Consider the following 22,307-nt stretch of genomic DNA (forward strand, 5'->3'; position numbering starts at 1 on the left):
CTCCTACTGGAAGGGTGGGATATAAATTTTTTATTAACAATAATAATAAATAACATGACACCTACTCACCCCATCTCCATAAAGGGTTTCTCATGAGCTGCTGAGCTCTGGAGCAGGCAGAAGCAGCACAAGGGCAATTTGCAACTTTTACCTGCTCCCAAAGCATGTCATGAGATTTCTACCTTTCCCAGACCTATGGGCACAGGTAATTATGTGGCTATGACACATTATGGCTTGGCTAGAAAACTGACAACTGTGGTTCTAATCCACTACCCGAGACGCTCTTTATGGCCATAGATTCACTTCAGGGTTGCAGGCACACCACAGGTTTGTTATGCCATAATCCTCTATACTTCGTGTTAACAAGCACAGACTCATTTTTCCAGCAGAGGTGAGTGATCCACCAAGCCCAGCTTCTTCGACCACACACTTCTTTTCCCCTCAATGGGATCCAGTGGAGGTACAAAGGCAGCTCATCCAGGCAGTAAAAAGCACATTAGACATGAATTCCTGGAAAACTCTCAGCCACAACATAATCACCGCAGCAGATTCTATGGTGACTGTTTGGATTTGGGAGGTGAGATGGCAAGAGGAAAGCCTCCAGCTCAGCTCATGTTTGCTCTTAAAAGCATGCTTCTGCCACTGAGCACAGCAGCTGGTTTTACAGGGGAAAAACATGGGGCTTAAGAATCAGGCCTCTCCTTCCTCTACTCCTTGGAAGATTCCGCCACAGGAAGCTGCCTTGCAGAGCCAGACCACTAGTTCATCTAGCTTAGTATTGTTCACACTGACTGGTAGCAGCTCTCCAGAGTTTCAGACTGGGAACATTCCCAGCTCTATTTGGGAGTTGCCAGGGATTGAACCCGGGACCTTCTGCATGCAAAGCAGGCACTCTACCACTGAGCTGTGACCTTCCCCTATACATTGCATTTATCACCTTCTGTTCTACTAAATCCCCAGGCCAATTACCGAGCCCTGCCTCTGCCAGATGGCAGCCTAAGTGGGCAAGTTCTGGTGGGCTGTCCTCTTCTGTCCCCAATTATGTTTGAAATTAATAGAATGGAATGCCAACTAGCAGCACCTTCCATTCCCAGGTTGCTACAACACTCAGATCCAAGAGCCGCCATCCTCCTTGCTCAACCCTGGGCTCCTGCTGGGAGGAAGGGTGGGATACAAATAAAACAATAAATAAATAAACAAACAAACCACCAGAACACACACAGCCTGCAAGTGGACATGAAGCCTCTGAGAATGAGACAAGATGGCAAAGGGGCCGTGCTCCTACGACAGGATTCCCAACCCACGTTTTCCTTGTCCGCATCTCAACACACGACGGCACCACACAGTTCCAAATCTATCCTTTATTGAGACGCCCTGAACAAAGAGTTTACTTCTTCTTTTCCACATCCTGCTCTGCTGCTTCCTTGGCTCGCTTAGCCCGGATGCCGAAGAGCCGGGCGTTTGCCCTGGCCATGCGCAGGCTGGCAAAAGCCTTGAAGTTCTTCTCCTCCTCTGAGATAACCCGGGCCTTCTCTTTTTTGTAGACCTAAGGAAAGAACCAGTTACTCAGAACACCCATCAAAAAGCCACTGCTTTCTTCCTACTTCTGACATGTGATCTGCTAGCATCAGAAAGATCAAGATTCGCCTGCACTATTGCTCAGAGCCACACTTTTCAGTCACAGCCCCCTTTCTGCAGAGAAAGGCTAGACGCACCGAGAACAAGAATTTCCAGGCACCTTCACTGCCAAGAATATGCCGAATATTTTCTGCATCATCAGCAAACTCCAGTGACCGGTCTGAGAGACTGAAAATAAAGACGGGCAGCCACTTTTGGAATACTGTCTACAGTCCGAGCTACTCTGGAAATCAAGAGCTAGGAAATGATCAAGGGGTTGGAGCATCTTCTCTATGAGGGAAGGCTAAAATATTGGGGGGGGGTTCATATGGGATAGTGGAGATAGTATAGCTGTCATAGCTACAGGCTAGTTGATCTGTAACATTTACATACCGTCTTTCAATACAATGGATTCCCAGGGTGCTTAACTTATTTTAATTAAATACAAATACAAAATAAGGTAATAAATGGAACCTCCATATTCAGAAATAATGTGGTGCTGAATACCCATTGGTGGACGACAGTAAAAGCAAACAGGGCTGTTGCCGTTAAGCCCTACTGGTGAGCTTCCCAGAGGCCACTGGGGGAGGAAAGGAAGCAAGACTCTGGCCTAGAGGGACCCCAGCAAGGTCTGACCCAGCTCACCACCTACTTGGCTTTTCAGCTTTAATATTCTATTTCTATCAGAAAATGTTGCAATACCCCAAATGGGCTCCATTCCCTCGTTGTTCAGATCTGGTGAAAAACTTGCTCCAAAACAACCAACCGCTCATGCTTTCAATACTGGTTGCAAACTTGTGATTTGCAAGATTCTAAGGACATCATTATGTTATACTGGAGGTCAAGAAGCCAACACATCCTAAGGCTGCCCCTTTTTATTACGTGCTAACAACATTCAGCCACACAACTGCAACAGCAAAGGATAGTTCTAACACCTAGGAAACAGCCTCTCTCAAGAGACCATTCCACTATTCAAAACTTAATATTTCAACTGGAAGCAGGAAGTCTCCACTTATCAAGTGTAAATTTGAGGTGAAAGATCTACAGAAGTCCAGAGACTGGAGGTTGCTTACGTTTCTTATGGGCATAACTGGTCCAGAGAGCTGTGTGGCCATCTTGAGCTCCTCAGCCTGTGGAGAAAAGAAAATGTTCAGCAATTAACTACTCTTATCCCATTTTTGGACAGTAAGAAAACCCCAGCTTGAATTATGTCTTACAAGTGCTGTGTGAGCCTCTCAGAACTGCCCTGGAGTCCTTTTTGGGAGGAAGGCTGGGATATAAATTTAATACCACCTTTAAGGGCTAGGTTAGCTGATGGGCAGAGTTGAACACACACAGTGCCAGGATTTCCAATTTAGCAATTCACAGCCTCATTTCTGACTCTGTATTGCCATCATCTCACTTTCCCTCAATACCTCTGCTCCCTCTGCAATCCATGCAGCAGTGGGGCTTTAGAAGATCACGAAACTGGTTACAATGCACACTTTGTGAATTATAGCAACCTAGTTGGAACAAACTAAGGAAGTTGTGGTTGAAGAGTCACATGTGACCACCAGCATGAAACAACAGAAAACAGTTGCACTAAAGAGATAAGGTTTTTTTGTGCCTCAGTCCCAAGCCAGCATTCCTTGAAGGTTGCATCTTTGAAGTTTTCTTTGCATGCTTTGCCTTACAGCCTCCACCCCACCAGCATTGTTATTAGTAAGAAAACTTCTCCCAAAATCCCCTCCCACCACAAATCTCCCCAATATACTTACTGCACTATCGCCTTTCTTAGGCGCAGAAGGTTTCCGGGGAAAGAGGATGAGCTTAGAGCGATATTCCTTCAATCGCTGCACATTAGCCTGCAGGGCTTCTGTCGACCTGTTCCGGCGCCTGGGGTCCACAGAAATACCGATTGTCCGGGCGAACTTCTTGTTGATGCCAGCCATCTAGGGAGAGCATGTTAACATGAGCCTTAAATAAAAGCAACTTGTGGACTGCCACCCCTATACCTGCTGCAGAGACAAAACAGCCATCAGTTGGAAAAGGGTTCAAAACACAGTCATCACAGAGAGTAGTACAGAGATTCCGGAGACAGTGTCATCATCTGACTGTATGGCTCTCGCAGAAACAATGAGAGGCTTGCAAGGGCTAAGGAGAGACAAGCCCTGGCAGGATTCCAGTGCACTTGGACAATTTTTTCCCCAGAACCTAGAACAAAATCTCTGCCAAAACACAGAACAAAAATCTGAAAGGCTAAACTCTTGTTCTTTTACCAGACAATCATAATCAGACAGATGGGTTGGGGTTTTTTTTAGCTGCCTAAACAACCTTCATGTATAATCCACTCTGAAGCTGTAGGAATTAGTAGTACTATCACTACAAAGCTCTCCACCAGTTTACTCGAGAACTTCCACTATAAATGCAGAAACTGGTCCACCAAGAAATCTTGATCCAACCAACAGGAGCCCCCACCAGCCACTGTAGAAAATACATCAGATTCCTAGAAATCTTAGCTCACATATCATATCACACAAGCCAAAACCACCCATATCTGTAAACTGCTTAGAGGTTTTTTTAAAAAAATCAAACTGTATATAAATGTTAAATAAGTAACTAAATATTTCAGTGACGGGCACTCATGTGACCCCACTGTCTTTTACTTACTCGCAGCTCCTCCAAGCTGAATCCTCTGCCAGCACGGACTTTTGTGTGGTATCGTACAGTGGGGCATCTCACAATGGGTCTGATGGGTCCAGATACCGGACGTGGAGCAATACGGCGAGCCTTTGCCTGACGGGCCTTCCTCCTGGGTGGAGAAAGCAGTATAAAAGGGCAACATCAAAACTCTTTCCTTTCTCCAAATATAACCCTGCTTACCCTTACAGATAAACTTGCCAGGGCAAGGAGGCATAAAGCAACCATGAGAACAAAATAACAAGCCCTACTAGATCAGGCCAAAGACTTCTTTAGTCCAGCATCTTGGTCTCACAGTGACCAAACATATGCCTATAGGAAACCCACAAGCAGGTACTGAGTGCATTAGCACTCTGTACACATGATTCCCAGCAGCTGGTATTCAGAAGCATACTGCCTCTAACAGGGGAGGTAGAGCTAGCCAGTGCTGGTGGCCATTGATGGCCTTATCCTCCATGAATCTGTCCACTCCCATCCCTGCTCTCATGACAGGAAATTCCGTAGTTTAACTATGCAGTATGGAGACACACTTCCTTTTGTCTGCTTCAATGGATGACAGAGTTGTAGTACTGAGAGGGACAAACACTTATCTTCTTTCTCCAAATCATGCACAATTTTTTACACCTCTATTGTGTCTCTCCATTCCCCCCCAAACTAAAAGCTACAAACATTGCAATGGTTTGTCATAGGGGTTGCTCTAGCCCTTCAGTCGTTTTGGTTGCTCCTTTCTGCACCTTTTCCAGTTCTACGATAATAGTCCACCTGTGGTAGCACTCTAGATCTGTATAAAGGCATCGGAATACCGGCAGTTCTATTTTCAATTCTCATTTAACTGAGTAAAGACTCCCAGTGCCAGAACGACAAAAAGCTACAGCCATCAGCTTATATGGGTTCAAAGGATCATCAACGGGGTACAGCGATTCCGGAGAATTCTCATCATCTGGCTGAAGCACTGAGCAAGGGAGTCTTCCACAAAAGCCAAAAATGGCAAAGTTCACACTTGCTCGCTGTTTGCATTATTCAGATAGCTGGAGAGTGTTACTCATACATCTGACACACAGAACATGAAATGCAGAGGCTCATCAGGCCACAAAACCTTACCTGCGGATCTTCCTAGCAGGCTGGTTAAACCATGTGGCCACTCGCCGTTGCCAGTCTTTGTGGAAATGGGGCTTCAAAATCATGCCATTCCGGCTGGGCGCCATGGCTCCTTACGTCCCTGAAAATACAAACAGCCTGGACTAGAGTCTTCATGATTCCCATTTTAACAGCATTTTATAGCATACCAAATCTTATTTACCCTTGCAATAGTTCTGTGAAGTAGATTGGAGAGACCAGATGCCAGGCTCTTCCACATCCAACGTTACATCCACAGACCTCATATAAGCCCAATGGCAACCTAGCACTTTGTGGACTCCCCGATTCCAAGGGTTAGAAATTTACAGGTAGAGTGGAAGTAGGATGCATATAATCTTTTATCTCTACAGTAATGAAGATGCTCTGGAGAAATATTCCAGAATGACTACATGGGGAAAGGCTGTAGCTCAGTGGTAGAGCATCTGCCTTGCATGCACAAGGTCCAGGGTTCAATCCTTGGGATCTCCCGATAAGGGTGGAAGTGTCCCCTGCCTGAAACTATGGAGAGCTGCTGCCAGCCAGTGTTGACAACACTGCATTAAAAAGACCACAGCTCTGTCTCAGTATAAGGTAGTTTCCCACGTAGATCACTTTAAACATTATTTTAATTTATAATACCATAAGCAGTTGCTTTATGAAATTGCTAATATTTTAATTAGTTTTGGGTATATAATGTCTAGGTTATAATCACTAGCTTTTAAAATGTGTATTTACATATATTGTTTGGAATTCAAACTGTGACCCATAAAAAGAAATTGACCTTGCTCTATGAAGTTCTTAAATCATTTATTTTTAACTTAAGTCTTAATGGCATTTTATGGTGAATGTATTTGTAATGCACTACATTCTTATTTAAAAATGCTGTGATTTTGAAATCAATCACCTGTGCCATACTCACGTCACAATAAGTCAGGGTTGCTGCCTTATTGTGGTATGCTGTGAACGAGCAGTGCTCTGGAGCGAGGTGCTCCAACAGCCCCCACTTCACTCATCCCCTGGTACAAGGGAAACAAGCCAAGTAGCCACAATTAAGCTTAGCTTCTTGTGACATCTGAGCTGGGGATCCTGGTTAGTTGCGCCCTAAGAAGCCTGGGACACTAGTCAGCCTTTAAACCAGTTCTGCTGGTAGCTTATGTCCCTTGGATTGCTAGGGAGCAACAAAACAGGAATCCAGGTTCAGACTTCATGGAAACCAAACTTAACTGCAGCAATTTGGTTTGTTTTCCCACTTGCACCAGGGAGGAAGGAAGCAGGAATGATTGAGAATCTGCCAATAAACTAGCAGCCCTGGTTTTTTGTGATGTGTGAACATGGTCCATGTGTCACAGCCTTTCCTAAATACACAAAGCTGCATGACTTGGAACTGACTGTAGGGTTGCAAACATTATGTTCAAGGCCCCCCTTCAGTCCACCACACCAGAAGACTGAAACAAGATTCTAGACAAGGATACAGGTAAACAAAACTCATGGGTTTTGAATGGGAAACCCTCAGATTCCGGTAACTTGTTGAAAAAACTCCACCAAAAACAAAGAAAGCAAGAGAGGAAAGAGAAACACCACCTGAGATTTAGTCACAGAAAATACTTATTTCTGCCCAGTGAAGCATTTTCTTTTATTACAAGAATACTGAACATGTGCCCTCCCCCCATAATCTTGGCTTCCCAGCATTGTCAGCATGCTAATAGTCAGGGACAACTGGAGTTCTATTTCGGCAACATCTGGAGGGCTACCGTTTCCCCACCCCATTTTAAAAGAAAATACTGCAAATCCATTGTGTTATGAAGAGAGATACGCTAGCAAAGCCTCGATTGTCAACCAAGATCAGGAATTTGCAGCAGAATATTATATAACTGAGGCTGCTTGTACACCCCTTGAAAACATGCCTAAGAAGCCCTGTGAACCATTCATCAAATGACCTCCACTCTATACTATCACAGTATCAAAAAACCATCACCCAAGACCATCTTCTGCAAGAGGAAACTGTACAGTGATATATAAAGCAGCCTACTCACTTCACTGTGGCCAGTCCCAATTACAATGCAGCAGACCTTCAAGGTCCGAGAGCCTTTCAACTGGAGATCACAGAGAATGAACCTAGGACTTTCTGCACGTACTCTTTTCCTGAATTATGAGCCCCATCCTCGCATATGAAGTTATCCTGTGCAGCGTTACGCTGTTGGTCAGTTTAGTCCAGTACTGCCAACGCTTGTTTGCTACAAGTGCTCCTGGGTCTTCTCCAGCAAAGTACTTGAGATACTGGGGATATAATCTGGAACCTCCTGCCAGCGCCCTATCACAGAGGCATGGGGTCACCCCACCCAAAACTTACACCAAAGCTGCCTTCATTCCGGCTCTGTACACGGCTCCACTGACGCCAATACTGCCTGATCTGGCTGGGAGTGACTCCTGAACGTTGCAGCCTTCCAAGAGCACTTTTACATGGAGACAACAGAGCTTGAAGCTGGGACCGTCTGCAAGCGAAGCCTGTTCTCTACCCACTGAACTATGGCTCAGAAGGGGGCAACTGTGCTCTTCCAACACAGTCCGCATAGGAGTCTATCGCCGCATAGGAAGGTGGCTATTGGTCCACCCAGTCAAAGGACTAAACCTGGGACCTTCTGCATGCAAAGGGTGGGCTCTGTTATTAAGTTATGGATGCCCCTGGAACGCTCACTACACCTAGCCCAGTCCTACCTACCAGGGCCGGCAGTAGGTCCCCAAAGACCGCTCTCAGCCCTACTATCGATACCCCAGAGCCTGGGCTTGAGACCTCCCGCGAGCAAAAGCCTGAGCTCCACCAATGACCCATGGCTGGGTCCTTTATAACCAGGGCTGCAGAACCAGAACCCCTCCAACAACCAGGCCAGAACCCCGCCAGTCTCCCCCACCCGAGCCCCCGTAATCTTTCCGCTGTGGACACAAGGTCCTCCGGGATCCCCTCGCCCGCCTCTGAGGTCCGCCGCCTCGACACAGGCGACGGATGAAGGCGGATGATCGCTCAAGGCCTCCCCAGCACGAGAACTCACCTTCCGGGAGAGAAAATGGCTGGCCGGAAAAAGAAAGAAGGGCCGCGAAGGACGCTGGGATATCTGAGCCGCCGAGCGTGATGAGACTCAGGAAACTCGTGGAGATTCGTCCGCAGCCAATTAGGGCGAGGGAATCACCCCACCGGCATCAGTCGCTATGCCCAACGTGTCGCCTTGCCACTACCAAAGATGGTGCCCAGCTTAAAGAGACCGCCCGTGCAATTCTGTAGGCTCATACCAGCAGCAGGTCTCAAAGTAGAGCTCGAGTGTCCCGCTAGCGTCAAGCGCTAAAATCTTGCTCCAGAGCATGGCTAATCCCATGAAAAATGGGTCGTCCACCCAATGCAATGTTAAACTATCAACCGTGATGGCTTTATAGAACCTCCATGTTAAGAAGCAATATATCTCCGAATGGCGGGCACTAAGGGAGAGGGTGAACAAGAGGAGAGAGTAATTGCCCTCAATGGTTTACTTGGGAATTTCCAAGCAGCACCTGGCTGGTTATGCAAGAATTGCCTTTTAGACATTTGACGGCTGAGAGAGACTGTTCTAGCTCCCCAGAGATCACTAAATGAAATAATGTTTTTAACTGTCTTTAAAATGCTTTTTACAAAATGTTAAGTTGTTCTGAACTCCTTCAGGGGGAAGGATGGATTTAAATCCAATAAATAAATAAATTTCTGGATCTAAGAATGGAAATTACAGGTCCAAAGGCAGTTTGTCATGGGATGCCAGGCCCTAGAGGAGAAGGGGAGAGACAGCAGGGAACTGTTTCCTTTATGGGGTCACTTGGTTAGCCACTGTGGGAAGCAGGATGCTGGACTAGATGAAAGCAGCAACTTTCTTTAACTTAAGAAGAAAATAAATAAATTTCTGCATCACAGCTAAGAATGGAAACTGCAGGTCCAAAGTGCTGCATGCAGACATTGCAAGCACATTTGACAGCAATTACATAAGGAGACTCTTTAGATCAGTGAATTAAACAGTCCAGCACTAGGCACATTCAGTCTGCACTGGGCTACACAGATGAGACACATCCAAGCCCACTGAATTCTATAGGATAATGGTGGAAGTGGCCCCCTGCCATTTGTCAGCAAACATGGACTGATCCGATGACAACCCCCACTCTGCCTTCTGAGCACCTACTGCTCAGATGGCATGCAGGCTGAGCCTACACATATTTACCAGGTCTTACTGAGCTCAACTGATTTACAAGCAACTGTATATGCACAGAATTAGATAGCTTTTAAAGCTATTTATTTATTTAATTTGTATCCCACCCTTCCTCCCAGCAGGAGCCCAGGGTGGCAAACAAGGCACTAAAAACACTTTAAAACATCATAAAAACAAATCCTAAAATACATAAAGACAAAACAGCGTTAAAAACATTTTTAAAACTTTTAAAAAAGGGTTAAAAACATAATTAAAAAACATATTAAGCAATTCTGACAGACACAGACTGGACTGGGATAGCTCTCAACTTAAAAGGCTTGTTGATTAGACAAATTAAAAGATTAGACAAATTCACGGAAGGCTATCAATAGCCGCTAGCCATGATGGCTATGTTCTACCTCCACCGTTGTAGGCACTATGCGTCTGAATACGAGTTGCTGGAAGCTGCAGAGGGAAGAGTGATGTTGCCTGCTTTCAGACTTCCCATCCATATCTGGTTCACCATTGTGAAATGAGATGCTGGACTATATGGACCATTGGCATGATCCAGCAGGATCTCTTTATGTTCTTAGAATTGTAGACAATGACATTGTAACAAACTTTGAAATAGCTTTGCCGGATCAGACAAAGATAGTTCCACATTGTGTTCTCCATTGACCAGGCACTACAAGCACTGATGTAGCTTTGGCCAATGAGATTTTCTATTACACCAAGTCTGGGAGTCTCCTACCTAGTGACATTATAAGGAAGGAAATAGGCTGCAGTGGGTTGCACATACTTCCTATGTGCCATTTTCATGACATGGATTACGTTTGGAGTAACAGAACAGTTGAAATTGTGGGTCATGCTCATCGAGAATGATGCAATAGTTATTGACTAATGGATGTTGGTGGTGTGTTGGGCAGTGTGCTGAAGGCAAGGGAGTATGTGCATATATATATTATATATAATGTAACGGCAGAACAGGCAGAGGATAACAATGGGTATGTTACAACAGCTGTGAAGACAGATGAAGGCTGCAGCAGACAGAAAACTTTGTTGTCATGGTATCTATGCCATTGGATCAAAGCCTTTTTCTGTCAAGACTGTGTCAATCGTTGTGCGTTGATCTCCCCACATAAAACATATTCACACACAGGCATCTTCCAACCAAACCAAACCAAAAGTCCCATGGTGACCAGCAAATGGCGACTGGGGCAGGACTGTGAAATCCAGGAACCCCTAGTCATGGACCAGCACATGGGCGGTGGATGCACCCACTGTTAAAGAACTTATCTTGGAAGACAATCTTACTCGGCCATGAGTGATCACCAACGAATGAAATAGATGGACAACATACCAGCAGTTGGGATGACAGAGATTTATTACAGAGCATGCCAGGTCATGGTTTTACAAATGCAATGAGCCAGACCCTTGGACAGAGGAAGTGTGGAAGAATCAAAGCATGGAGCACTCGTGGCTCTCTTCCCCCATCCTGGACCTTGGAAAGAGTAGTGTGCAGGGCAAGCAGTGGTTCTCCTAGTAACAACCCTTCAACTGAACAGCTTTCAACTCTATTTTCTTAAGAAACAACACCCCACTGGGAAAAAAAATTCATACAAGCCATTCCAGAGGCCTGGGGTCCAGAACAATTAATTTAACATTACCTTCCTGCTCCAGAATTTCTTTCAATATGTCATCACTATACAGCCAAAGTATTAACCACCCATGCGCTAGAAGCTTAGTTACTGCCAGTGTGTCTGGCTCCCTCTTGGAGGGAAATGGGCTAATTACAGCCATGATGATTCAGCTTGGTATATTGCCCTGTACATATTCCTATAGAAACACAGCAATTTGGTGCAGAGTTATCAATAGACCACTAGGTGGTATACACAGATCACTGATGACTTTTCTGCAAAGGCCCACTGGGGCAGATGGAGAAAGGGGCTGGTTACTGAAGAGTACTAAACACTTGGCTTTTCTTTATGTTGTGCTGCAACATCCCATGTTGAAATACACATTCAGGAGGATCGCATCTCAAGGGATATGGTGGCTGCGGTTCTAAAAAACAAGTCACTCCACACCGAGGTAATTCAGAAAGACAGGAGAGTGTGAGAGTGTTTGTGCTCACCCCATCCATGTATGAGGGAGGGCTCAGAAAGGAGGCAGCCTGAGAACTGCAAATTAAATGTTGGCAGGAGAAAAATCCAGACAAGGGTTGTTCAAGGACAGAGACAATAGTCCTCAGGGAAATAATCCACATTGGGGGGAGGGGGAGAAAATGCAACTAGCCTTTTTCTTTCTCCACGCCTCCCTCTTCTTCAGCTTTAATTCCTTAGCAAGAAAGTTTATCCCTGCTGCCACAAGCTGCCCTAGACACACACTTGGTCTAAAGGCCTCTATAAGAACCAGACACTGCCATCTACCCAAAGTACTCCCTCAAGGGCTTGAGGGCCCTCTCTCCCTTCAAAGCCACTCTTGGGAGCCCCAGCAGTATGCAGGGGTTATACCTGCCCCTAGCTTGTGGTCAGAGCTTGGACCTGGTGATAGCTCAGAGGAACTGTGAGTCCCCATCACCCACAACAGATATTTGCACACCTCAAGAGACATGTATAAAAAACCCCCAGAGAAATACTTGTGTTGTTGATACCAAGGAGCAGCGTAAAACTCTGGCTGCTAGGTATGTGGTCATCGCTGTTGTGTCAAATGAGGATGCGAGTGTGTGCCACCAGCAACAAGTAATACAAAGCAGAGCACAGCAGCTGTTTACTCAAGGCCTTGCCCTGCCCAGACTTACCACGCACATGCCCAGAAGTACAATTTGGTGACCCAGCGGTGTTGGGGCCTTCCAAACGATAACGTTACTTAAATTTTAATGATGAGCCCATACTCCTACGTTATCCACAGCTTGCTCATTCTTAGAGGGGAAGCTGGACTTCACTCACAGTCCATCGCAAAATACGAGCACAGCGGCCTACATACAGGCAAGGAGGTACTCTTTGTGCCTCTATGTTCAGAAAGGAAGCCACTCGTCCCTTATCACACTCCACATCATAAGCCAGTTTCAAACTGGTCTCTGGTTTTCCTCCTCCTCCACCTCTTGGCTCTGCGACTGCTGGGGTGGCTCTTCATCTCCCACATCTTGTCTGTCTCTCTCCGCTTCGATCCAGCTCTGAGGGCTGATCATTTTCTTAGGTCCGTGGGGATGAGGCCCAATTAAGGCTTCAATGTCACTGTAGTTGATTACTTCTTTCTCTAGCAGGGCATTAGCCAGCTGAAGACAGAAAAGTTGGCATATGGTAAGCATTTGCATGCACAGAAACACAAGCAGGATAGATAAGAGAATGATGGGGCTCAGCTACCTACTGGTTGATGCAAGGACCAACTGACCACAGGACAGAGCAGGGCTGGGGAAGCTGCTACGGCCCTCCCATCATCTCTGACCATTGGTCCTAAGAGAGTGCTTTCCTTAACCAAGTTGCTTCTCTATCCCAGATAGGAGGGAAGCTTTGGCCTTCCAGATGTTCCTGAACTACAACTCCCTTGAGTCCCAGCAAGCATAGTCCATGGCCAGGGATCGTAGGAGTTGTAGTTCAATGACATCTGGAGGGCCAAAGGCTCCCTTTGCCTGGGCTGAGGCACTGAGCTTCAACAAATGATCAGGGCTCTGAATCTGGGTCCCCCCATCTCTCATTCACACACCCCAACTCAACCTTAACCCTTTAGTGCTCTGAAGTTAAGGTAAGAACAAGCCTTACCGCCCTCAGTTTGTCCCGATTGTCTAATATCAGTTTCTCTGTGCTCCTGTAGGCTTGGGCCACCAGCATCTTTGCTTCCTAGAAGGGAAACAAAAATCAGAGAGACAATCATAGAAAAGAGTTGAAGCAACAGTCCTTGGCCAAGACAGACAAAAGATTCTGGGTTGTACCCAATGTTAAGTACCACTCAGAACAGACTCATTGAAATTAATAAACATGTCGTAACTTAGGTCCATACACTTCAGTAGGTCTGCTCTGAGTAGAATTAGTTGGCTACAACCTTCTGAATTGCAGTTCACACCCCTTCAGCAAAGACACAGTGCCTGCCCTGCAGATCCTAATGAAGAGAGACCCATGGATGAAGAACAGTTTAGCTGGGTGCATAGTGTGAGGGCACATAACACTTAGGCAATGTTCAGTCCAGCTGGTCTCCTCTTGTTCTGTTCATATGCTTTCCTACACATGATTAGCCCCAGCTTTTTCTAGCTCCTGTCCTGGACAGTCATGGAGAAGTTTTTATTGCGTGGAGCTACTCTAGGCACTGATTTATTAACTTGCGGGTCTTCACTGGTTTAGAATTCTTCTAGTGCCCCCTCCCCAGAGGACTGGGTCCAATCTATAACTGGGAACCTTAAAGGAGCTGAAAAGCACAGTGCAGATGCAACCAGCAGATTTACGACAAAAATGTACAACCAGTCATGGGATGGTGTGTAGCTAAGCTTCAACACTGGGTGATGTGCCCCCTTTCTATTCCATAGCCACATGCACTTTGCAATGCCCAGCTAATCTTGTTTGCATCCTGTCTGCAAGAGTCAACACAAGCCAACATTGGCGACAAAGCCCTTTCCTTTGAAGAGTAGCGATCACACTGCAAATGTGTCTGGGCTAGTGGTTACAGCCTCCCACGACTGGCTTTATTCCTCCCTGGTAAGCTGCAACAGGATAAAAGGGCTTTGCTTCAGGGCCCTTTCAAACCCAGGAACAGACAAGCACTGTGTCTTCTCTGGAGCTTTGCATCCATGTTGAGCACTTACATGGTCCATAATTTGCTGGAGTCCATGGCTGAAGGGACGCCGCCCTATCCCTGGATCACCTTCCAGTTCTGGGAAGGACAGGTGTCCAACCTTGGGCACCATCCCATATTGCTTCACCATCGAATAGGCTATCTTCGTTACTTTCCTCAGGTCATCTTGTGCCCCTGGAGCAAGCAACGGATTAAAAAAAAAAGGAAGTCAAAGGGCAATCGCATGAGCACCAGAAGCACCCTGGTATCTTCCCCCCACTTCTAGAGGAGAAATGTTGGCTTCGCTGCTCAAGCCCGGAAGAATGCCACTTAGAAAGAGATGCCTGAAGGACACCTGAAACATGGTTGGCCAACAAGGTTAAGCAGTGCCCCCTCTCTTCTGCCTAAGGAGAGGCTCATTTAGCCTCCTCAGCATGGCCTGTCCACAGAGAGCAGCCATTCTCACCTGTAGTGACTTTATTAAATGTAATAGCTTCCGAAACTCTCCCGCCCAGGGCCATGCACATCCGCTCAAAGAGCTGATCCTTGGTGAAAAGGTGCTGGTCCCTTGGCAGGATCTGCGCAAAGCCCAAGGCAGCGTTTGTACGAGGAGCAATGGAAACCTTGGGCAAAAAGAAAAGGAGAGATGCCACTTGTATTATGCAGAAGCAGGATTTCAAGATGCATTGGAGGGCCCCGGTTCCCACGTCCTGCGGCCCAAGCTCAAAGCACACAGAAAATCTACCTTCATGACAGCCTCTGTGTGCTCCAGCAGCCAGCCTACAAGTGCATGACCCGACTCATGAAATGCCACAACTCTTCGCTCCTCCTGCGATAAGATCTTGCTCTTTTTGGCAGTTCCTGTGAAGGAGAACACACTTTCCTTTTTCCAGGTTATACGACTAAGATGCACCACAGTTTTAATCGGGGGGGGGGGCTGTAAAGGCAGGCTGTCTGTGCCTCTTCATGTGCTATGGCTCAGCTCCAAGTCAGAGAATCCTCCTCTCATCAGCACAGCCTCATCATGATTCAAGGCCTAAGAAAGCCAGCAACAACTCTTGCTTGTATGACTAATTGCGACAGCACAAGTCTGCCATTTGATATCTACTTTTAAACAGTTGGTGAAAATCAAGTTCTACAGAAATATATCCATACAAATGGTCAGAGTGTGGTGGTGCAACCCCTTTAAATTTCTCCTTGAAGAAGGCAACTGCTTAACTATATAGGCTGAGTTCTGATTCCAGCAATGTGCCACTTTATAAATAGCAACACAAAAAAGTCATTTGCCAGGGTGCCACTAACCAGGCAGTTACCTGATTTTAGTGCGTGTAGAGAAAGCAACAACCTAACCATGAATGGAGTGCTCCTGTTAAGGCAACTGTGGCCCTCTCTATATTGCTGGATTACAACTCCCATCATCCCTGGCCAATGGCCATGCTTGCTAGGGCTGATGGGAGTTGTCATTCAACAACATCTGGAGGGCCAAAAAGTTCCTCACACCTGCATTAAGGCCAGCAAAACCAAGGTATTTAAACAGTGTGATACTCAGATATCAGCATGCAGAGGCTTCTATGTGGTCTGTAAGCAGGACTGAGGCCCAACTCACAATGCTCCATTTATGCCCCACTCCCCAATAAGGTGCTGCAGTCATCCAAGCAAAACTCTTTATCGTTCAACTACAGCTGACCAACGTGCAAACCACAGAAAAGACTTACCTGCAATGACTCTCTCAACAGCATACTCAAAGTTGAAGGTGTCAATGGATTTGTGTCCCTCCCTTGCTGCATGGAGAGCGGCCTCATTACAGATGTTGGCGATGTCTGCTCCTGCAGACAGAGCACGCACCATCATTTGGATTTCTTGGAATCAGAGGGATGGAAGAGAGAAGACAACAACCGAGCCCAAGATCTCTCCCACAGGCATAATCATTTAAGGAATAACCCACACAGGGTACACCTAAGTGGGGTGTGCGTACAGGTAGTAACTCTGGGTGACTCAAGCATGCAAACCGAGCTATACCACTGATAAGGGAAGGCACAAAAATATCATCCAGGGTCACTACTTTCCAATCTGAGGAAGAAATTTCCTTCCCAACACCCTGAAATATGACCAGTCAGGCTCTGGTATCATCCTCCCAGACCCCAATTTGACCCAACATCCTGAATTTAGCCAATGGCATCCCTTGTTGCAAGAAAACAGAGAACAGGACCTTTAAGGTGATGGCAACAATCTCCTGACATCTGACGCCATCTGAACATTAAGTACTTTCTGCTCCCCTCAAGAGATTGCTTTTTCATAACTGGAGGCAATACCCTAAAAATCTGCTCATTTGGGGCTAGCACTTTGCAATTTATAAAATCAATGACATGCTATGCTTTTTCCCCCTTTATGCCCACTAGTGGCATTTTTAGATGACTTATACCAATTACATGTACCCGCTCTGAGTGTAGGAGTCTAAACGCTTATCTGCTTACAGTGGCAATTTTTTTAAAAACAACAACAGAAGAGCATGAGACCTCTGTCTATAGTAGCTTAGCCTGATAAGGTGGGGATGTTCTAGTATCTAACAGAGTTTCTTCTTTAAGGGCAACATGAATCCCTATTACAGATTATGAAAAACGAGGTTGCCTTTTATTATCTTTACTAAAGCAAAACAGAACTGACATTCCAGGTCTGAAAGGTTTAATAGCACAATTCATTATCTAGTTGTTGGCACAACATATGCCTTTTGTATCACTCTGGCTATGTAACATTAATATCAGACTTTGATTAGTTATTCTCTCTGAATTAAGAGTTCTTATTGTACACATTTGTTTCCATACCTTGTTTGAGTGTATTATATATACATTTATTAGTATCTTCCATGAATTCCTTTTAAATCAGTGTCACCCCCGCCCTGCTTTGTTGCATTTTATTGTGATAAAAAAATCTTTCTGAAAATAAAGTGTTTTTTTAAAAAAAAAGCAGTGTGCAAAAGAGGGGGAAATCAGAAAGGCAGGCGGAAGGAGGTGCTATGACTCCCCATCTGTAGAAGATGCTCCCCAGTGAGATCCGCCCGGGGCCATCACCGACATACCTTTTCTCTCAGACATTTGATAGATTTGTTTTTAATATCCTGCCAAACCTTCCTATCGCTGTGGGGACTGGTATTGCTTTTGTTTTGTTGTTGTTTATTGTTGTTTTTATAGTGTGTTTTATTTGTTTTGTTTTAACATTGTGTAAGTTGCTTGGGAACCTTCAGGTATCAAGCGACTAATACATGTTACTGCTGCTGCTGCTGCTGCTACTAATACAAAGCAAAAACAAGCAGGAGCTCAAAAGCCTATTACTGCTCTGCTCTTTATGCTGGATTCAAATCCCAAGGCCTCCCTCAGCGAGATGCTCCACAAGGCAGAGTGATGAGTTAATCAAGCACAGTCTCAAGCTAGGCCTAGGAGAAGGTAGCCTGGGCTTGGCATTGGCTGTTGGGCTCATCTGACCACAAGCACACAAGTTTTTCTAAGGAGAAGGAACATCTGTTCCGAGTTTTGTATGTGTGGGTGGTATGTGTGTGTTGCTGTAGGGGAGGGGCCTGCTCAAAGGAGTTCTGGAAGAGGCAGAGTGGGGGTCAACGGTGGGACTTACACTCCAGGGAATTCAGGGCTGTGGGCTGAACAGCTCTGTTCTGAGTGATACTAGAGGCTGAGATAAGCAGGAAAATCCTACCCATTTCTTTTAATTCAATCCCACTGCTGAACTGCCCTGTTAAAATGTTTTAGATTGCAGAAACCTTTCTCAGTTCATCACACTTGATTTCCAGCTACTAAGTTTCCAGCAGGAACAATCAGAAGCAGCCATTCCAACCCCATAAAAATCTGGGTCACACATGCCATGAATTATTAGCTTTTTCCTCCCACAGAGGTAGAACAGTATATTTATGTATATATATGGCTAGAAGCCTAGCAGATTCATGGGCTGTTGCAAGCCTTGTAGGTACTTAGTCTGTGTCTCAATTTCCATCCTGCGTAACCACAGCACAGGGTCGTTTCAACCCTCCTTTCTTTCACCGCACAGACTGCAACAACATTGGAGGGAAGCAGCCCAGCGGAAGGTTCCCAAACCATACATGACGAAAGTGGGCTGCAGAGATTGCATCGAGCCACATGTTAGCAAAAAAACCCATACACATAGACACACTAACAAGGTTAGCCAGACAAGCAGGTGCTCTTACATACCGCTGAACCCTGGAGTGAGCTCAGCCAAGCGCTGGGAATAAAAACTGCCAGCCTGGGACAACTTCAAGCCCTTCAGGTGCTGCTCGAAGATCTCCCGCCTCTCCTGCAAAGAACAGAGTGTGGTTTTGCATGGTGCAGCTACTGCTGAATGGCACAAGCTGACATCAGAAGAGGCTGGGAGAACCTTACTCTCTAAAAGCAGAGCTGAGCAGAAGGCAGCCCATGGTCCAAAGGTTAGTTTCAGTGGGTCATTTATCTCACTACCTATTCTGGCGAAGAATAATGGGCCAGGTAGACCTTGATCCACTCCTGCAAAAGACTCTTATTATGTCCTTGTGCAAGAGTGCCAGCCCAGGACTGCTTAACCTTTAACTGTTCAAGGATCCTGAGGATGTATTTACTCGGCAAATTTAACACTCAGACATTCATAATAAAATAGATCATACAAGATAGAAATTTTCCCACTTCTGCTATACAGATAAAGCAGGATTTATATCTATATTTATCTACACAGATAAAGCATAGATTTATCTGCTATACAGATAAATCCGGCATCCCTATGTCAAAGCATGTGTAAACTATCCAAAAAGCTATCAAAGCCAGTGAAGTGTAATGATTAGTGGACTAGGAACTGGGAGGCCTGGGTTCAAATACCCACTCAGCCACGAAGCTCACTGGGTGACCTTGGGCCAGTCAGTCTCTTAGCCTAACCTACCTCATGGGTTGTTGCAAGGGTTAAACGCAGAGGGAGAGAATCATGAATGCTACTTGAGTTCCTTGGATGAAAAGGAGATATAAATATAATAGTATGAAATTAAAATATAAGATGAACAGGAAGTGGGTTCAGCTTGTGAACACGGTGTGTCCTCAGCTTGGGGGAAAGCAATCCAAAGAAAAGAGAGGTGGCTGGGCTGCAGGAGCCCACAACATACTCAAAAATGCCAGATTTAAAAAGTTTTGGGGCATGTGTGCCTGTGGGAAAATGCAAGTTGAACCTCAACAGCATCTAATGAGAACACAGACTGCAGGCCAGAGGGAGTGAATGTGGTGTCCTCCAGTATTGTTGGACTCCAACTCCCATCAGCCCCAGCCAGCATGTCCAGTGGTGAAGGACAATGCTAATTTTAGACCAGCAACATCCAATGAAGCTGAAAATTGGAAGATTCAGGACAGACAAAAGAAAGCGCTTCTTCACACAGTGCATAGTTAAACTATGGAATTCGCTCCCACAACAGGCAGTGATGGCCGCCAACTTGGATGGCTTTAAAACATTAGACAATGTCATGGAGAATAAGGCTATCAGTGGCTACTAGTCATGATAGCTATGTTCTACCTCCACTGTTGGAGCAGTATGCCTCTGAATGCCAGTTGAATGCCAAATGGAGAGAGTGTGGTTGTGCTCAGGTCCTTTTTCAGACTTCCCATAGGCATCTGGTTAGTCACTGTGAGAACAAGATGCTGAACTAGACGGAACGCTGGCCTGACCTAGCAGGCTCTTCTTATGCAGAGGGCACCACATGCTACTATAGGCCCAAATCAAATTGCCTTTTGGGAGAGGACTGAGGAAGAACTGGAGTGTCTCCCCTGGATTGCCACCCAATAGGACACACCTCACACTTGGAAGAGCTGCTCCAGCAGGATTTTGTGCTTAGCAGAAGATGCCTGAATTGGAATAAGCTGTGACTATTCCATGGCAATGCCACCAGGGGGCAGAGTCTCTCTTGCTTGCCTGGCTGTACTTCAGGTCCCTGGATACAGCCACAGCTTCTTTCAAATGCAGGACAGATGTAAAGAGACTTGCAAAAAATCATTGGCTCTTCCCCTCCAAAGGCCATTCCTCTTGCTACCCCTCCTTTTATTAATTTTGATTTATTCTTTAACATTTCTATCATCACAGTGCTTTTGCATGATTGGGGGGGGGAGAACTGGGGCCTTGCAGATGCTCCCTCCCTTTTGAATGAAGAGAGAGGCAATTTGCAGTGGTGGTGGCGGTGCTCCATCAAATTGGCTGGGGGCCAGCAAGTGACTCATTCAGCCGGTCCTGATTAAAGCAGTGGGCTCAGCTGCCAGGATTTCCTTCTCCTTCCTCCTTCAAGGCAGCTGCACAGCTCACTTTTCCGGTGCCAGATCGTATCAGGCATTTGAGGTATTTTAAGCAAAAACCTGGAGGAGCAGGAGGAGAGCGAAGCTGCAGATGCGGGGAGGAGGAGGATGCTGGTGCTTTTTAAAAAGGAAAAGCCTCATCTCAATTCAGGTCCTGCCTACCGCCCAAACGGATGCAGCCATTTATGAGCTGTTCCGGGGGGGTGTGAAGTGGGTAGGGGGAGGGAGGAGAGAAGACACCCTCACATATCATTGATGGAGGACAGAGTAGAAGGACATGGATGTCTCTTTTCTTTAGGCCCCATTTTCTATACTTTCCATTGTGTGGACTAAGAGCTGCCAATTGAGATCACAGGAAGCCCCAAATGTCTTCTGGAAGTGACAAACGACGGTTTTTACCTGGTTAGCAGTCAAGTACCTAGGGATGTAAAGCAGGGAGCTCTGGTAAGCTTCATGCTTTTTTCTTTCTTTTAAACATGCTTGAATTACAGAGATTTCAGGTGTGTGTGTGTGTACGTGCCCCCCCCCGCGCGCACACCCACACACACCCACACGTGTTTAAAGACCACACAAGACTGAAGTCAGCCCAAGCCTGTAGGTAAGACGTCTAAGTTCATGCATTCATACAGTGTGATTCTGCATCCGTCTATGTGCACCCACAAACATGTATGAAAGCATTTGGCCCTGTGCTTAAGAGCTCTGCCATACCAAAGGCAGAATGGAGATCTATTCCTGGAAACTCTTACTGGAGTACTCACAAAAGAGGGGCCTTGGGTAACCAGCTCCTTTCCTCCAAGTGATTCCAAGAAATTTTGTTTTCTTTTCTTTTTTTTGTAATGAACTTGTGCAGAGACCCTCGCTGATCCTGACTATCTGAGTGACCCCGACTACTGTATTTTGTGAGATTCATGCTCTTCCAATTGTGGATTAACCTAAGCCCAACCGACCTGATTTTATAGGTTGCCTGCGCTCATGCTGGCTTGCAATTTGAATGCATGCTGAGCCATTCACAAAACCAAGATGCTGCTAGAGCTCCAGCAAGAAACAACAAAAACGTCCTCAGAGGAGGAACACAACAATGGCATGAATCCAATCTTTGGGATGAGGCGCTAGCGATGGGTCAAATAAGACTAGTGTCCACTATCCATTGCCAAGCCTTTGCCACCAGAAACCAGGAGTCACAACAGACGGGGGTCCAGATAATACCTGCAGAGTGGGCAGATCAATAAAAATGTGACGGTCAAGCCTCCCAGGTCTCATGAGAGCATTATCCAAGATATCTGCCCGGTTGGTGGATGCTAACACTATGACATGATCGGTGGTCCCCATGCCTGCAAAGGAGAAACATGAAGAGCAGAAACAAATTGAATGTGGTACCTGTGCAAGAGGGGCCAGAGAGACACCCTTCCCAGCATGACGGAAAAAGCTGCAGAGCAAACATACAGGGACTTGAACACCATTTGATATGCAATTTGAACACAGTTTGGTCACTGGGGTGAATGAGAGGCTGCAATAAGGAAGGCCCTTCTGGACCTTTCTATCAAAAAAGCTGCCTTAGAACTGTGGGCATCAGGGCCGTTTGTCCCCAAGCTGCCCAAGAGATGAATACAACAGCACA

At 46.0% G+C, this 22,307-nt stretch overlaps 2 protein-coding genes and 2 non-coding genes across 4 annotated transcripts in view; all 4 read right to left on the reverse strand.

The window, feature by feature from the left end:
• Positions 1–1,346: 1,346 nt before the first annotated feature.
• On the reverse strand, positions 1,347–8,567 carry RPL13 (ribosomal protein L13). The gene is made up of 6 exons (XM_061594282.1): positions 8,460–8,567; positions 5,398–5,515; positions 4,267–4,408; positions 3,375–3,548; positions 2,691–2,747; positions 1,347–1,546 (listed from the first exon to the last, which is right to left on the reverse strand). Exons 2-6 carry the CDS (start codon positions 5,499–5,501, stop codon positions 1,388–1,390), a joined length of 636 nt encoding a protein of 211 aa, XP_061450266.1. The 5' UTR covers positions 5,502–5,515; positions 8,460–8,567; the 3' UTR covers positions 1,347–1,387.
• Positions 3,617–3,705, reverse strand: LOC133369468 (small nucleolar RNA MBII-202). The gene has a single exon (XR_009758899.1). It is a non-coding gene; the product is annotated as a small nucleolar RNA MBII-202 (small nucleolar RNA).
• On the reverse strand, positions 5,156–5,235 carry LOC133369467 (small nucleolar RNA MBII-202). Its single transcript, XR_009758898.1, has one exon. It is a non-coding gene; the product is annotated as a small nucleolar RNA MBII-202 (small nucleolar RNA).
• A 2,410-nt stretch (positions 8,568–10,977) lies between the features above and the next one.
• Positions 10,978–22,307, reverse strand: part of SPG7 (SPG7 matrix AAA peptidase subunit, paraplegin) — a 34,212-nt gene continuing 22,882 nt past the window's right edge. The window contains exons 10-17 of the mRNA XM_061593725.1: positions 21,896–22,020; positions 18,587–18,689; positions 16,088–16,198; positions 15,118–15,233; positions 14,839–14,995; positions 14,404–14,567; positions 13,370–13,447; positions 10,978–12,885 (exon numbers count right to left, since the gene is read on the reverse strand). Coding sequence (XP_061449709.1) covers positions 12,676–12,885; positions 13,370–13,447; positions 14,404–14,567; positions 14,839–14,995; positions 15,118–15,233; positions 16,088–16,198; positions 18,587–18,689; positions 21,896–22,020 — 1,064 coding nt within the window. The 3' untranslated portion in view covers positions 10,978–12,675. The remainder of the gene's footprint in view (positions 12,886–13,369; positions 13,448–14,403; positions 14,568–14,838; positions 14,996–15,117; positions 15,234–16,087; positions 16,199–18,586; positions 18,690–21,895; positions 22,021–22,307) is intronic.

Source organism: Rhineura floridana, chromosome 13, assembly GCF_030035675.1.
Source record: "Rhineura floridana isolate rRhiFlo1 chromosome 13, rRhiFlo1.hap2, whole genome shotgun sequence".
In the NCBI taxonomy this organism is placed as follows: Eukaryota; Metazoa; Chordata; class Lepidosauria; order Squamata; family Rhineuridae; genus Rhineura; species Rhineura floridana.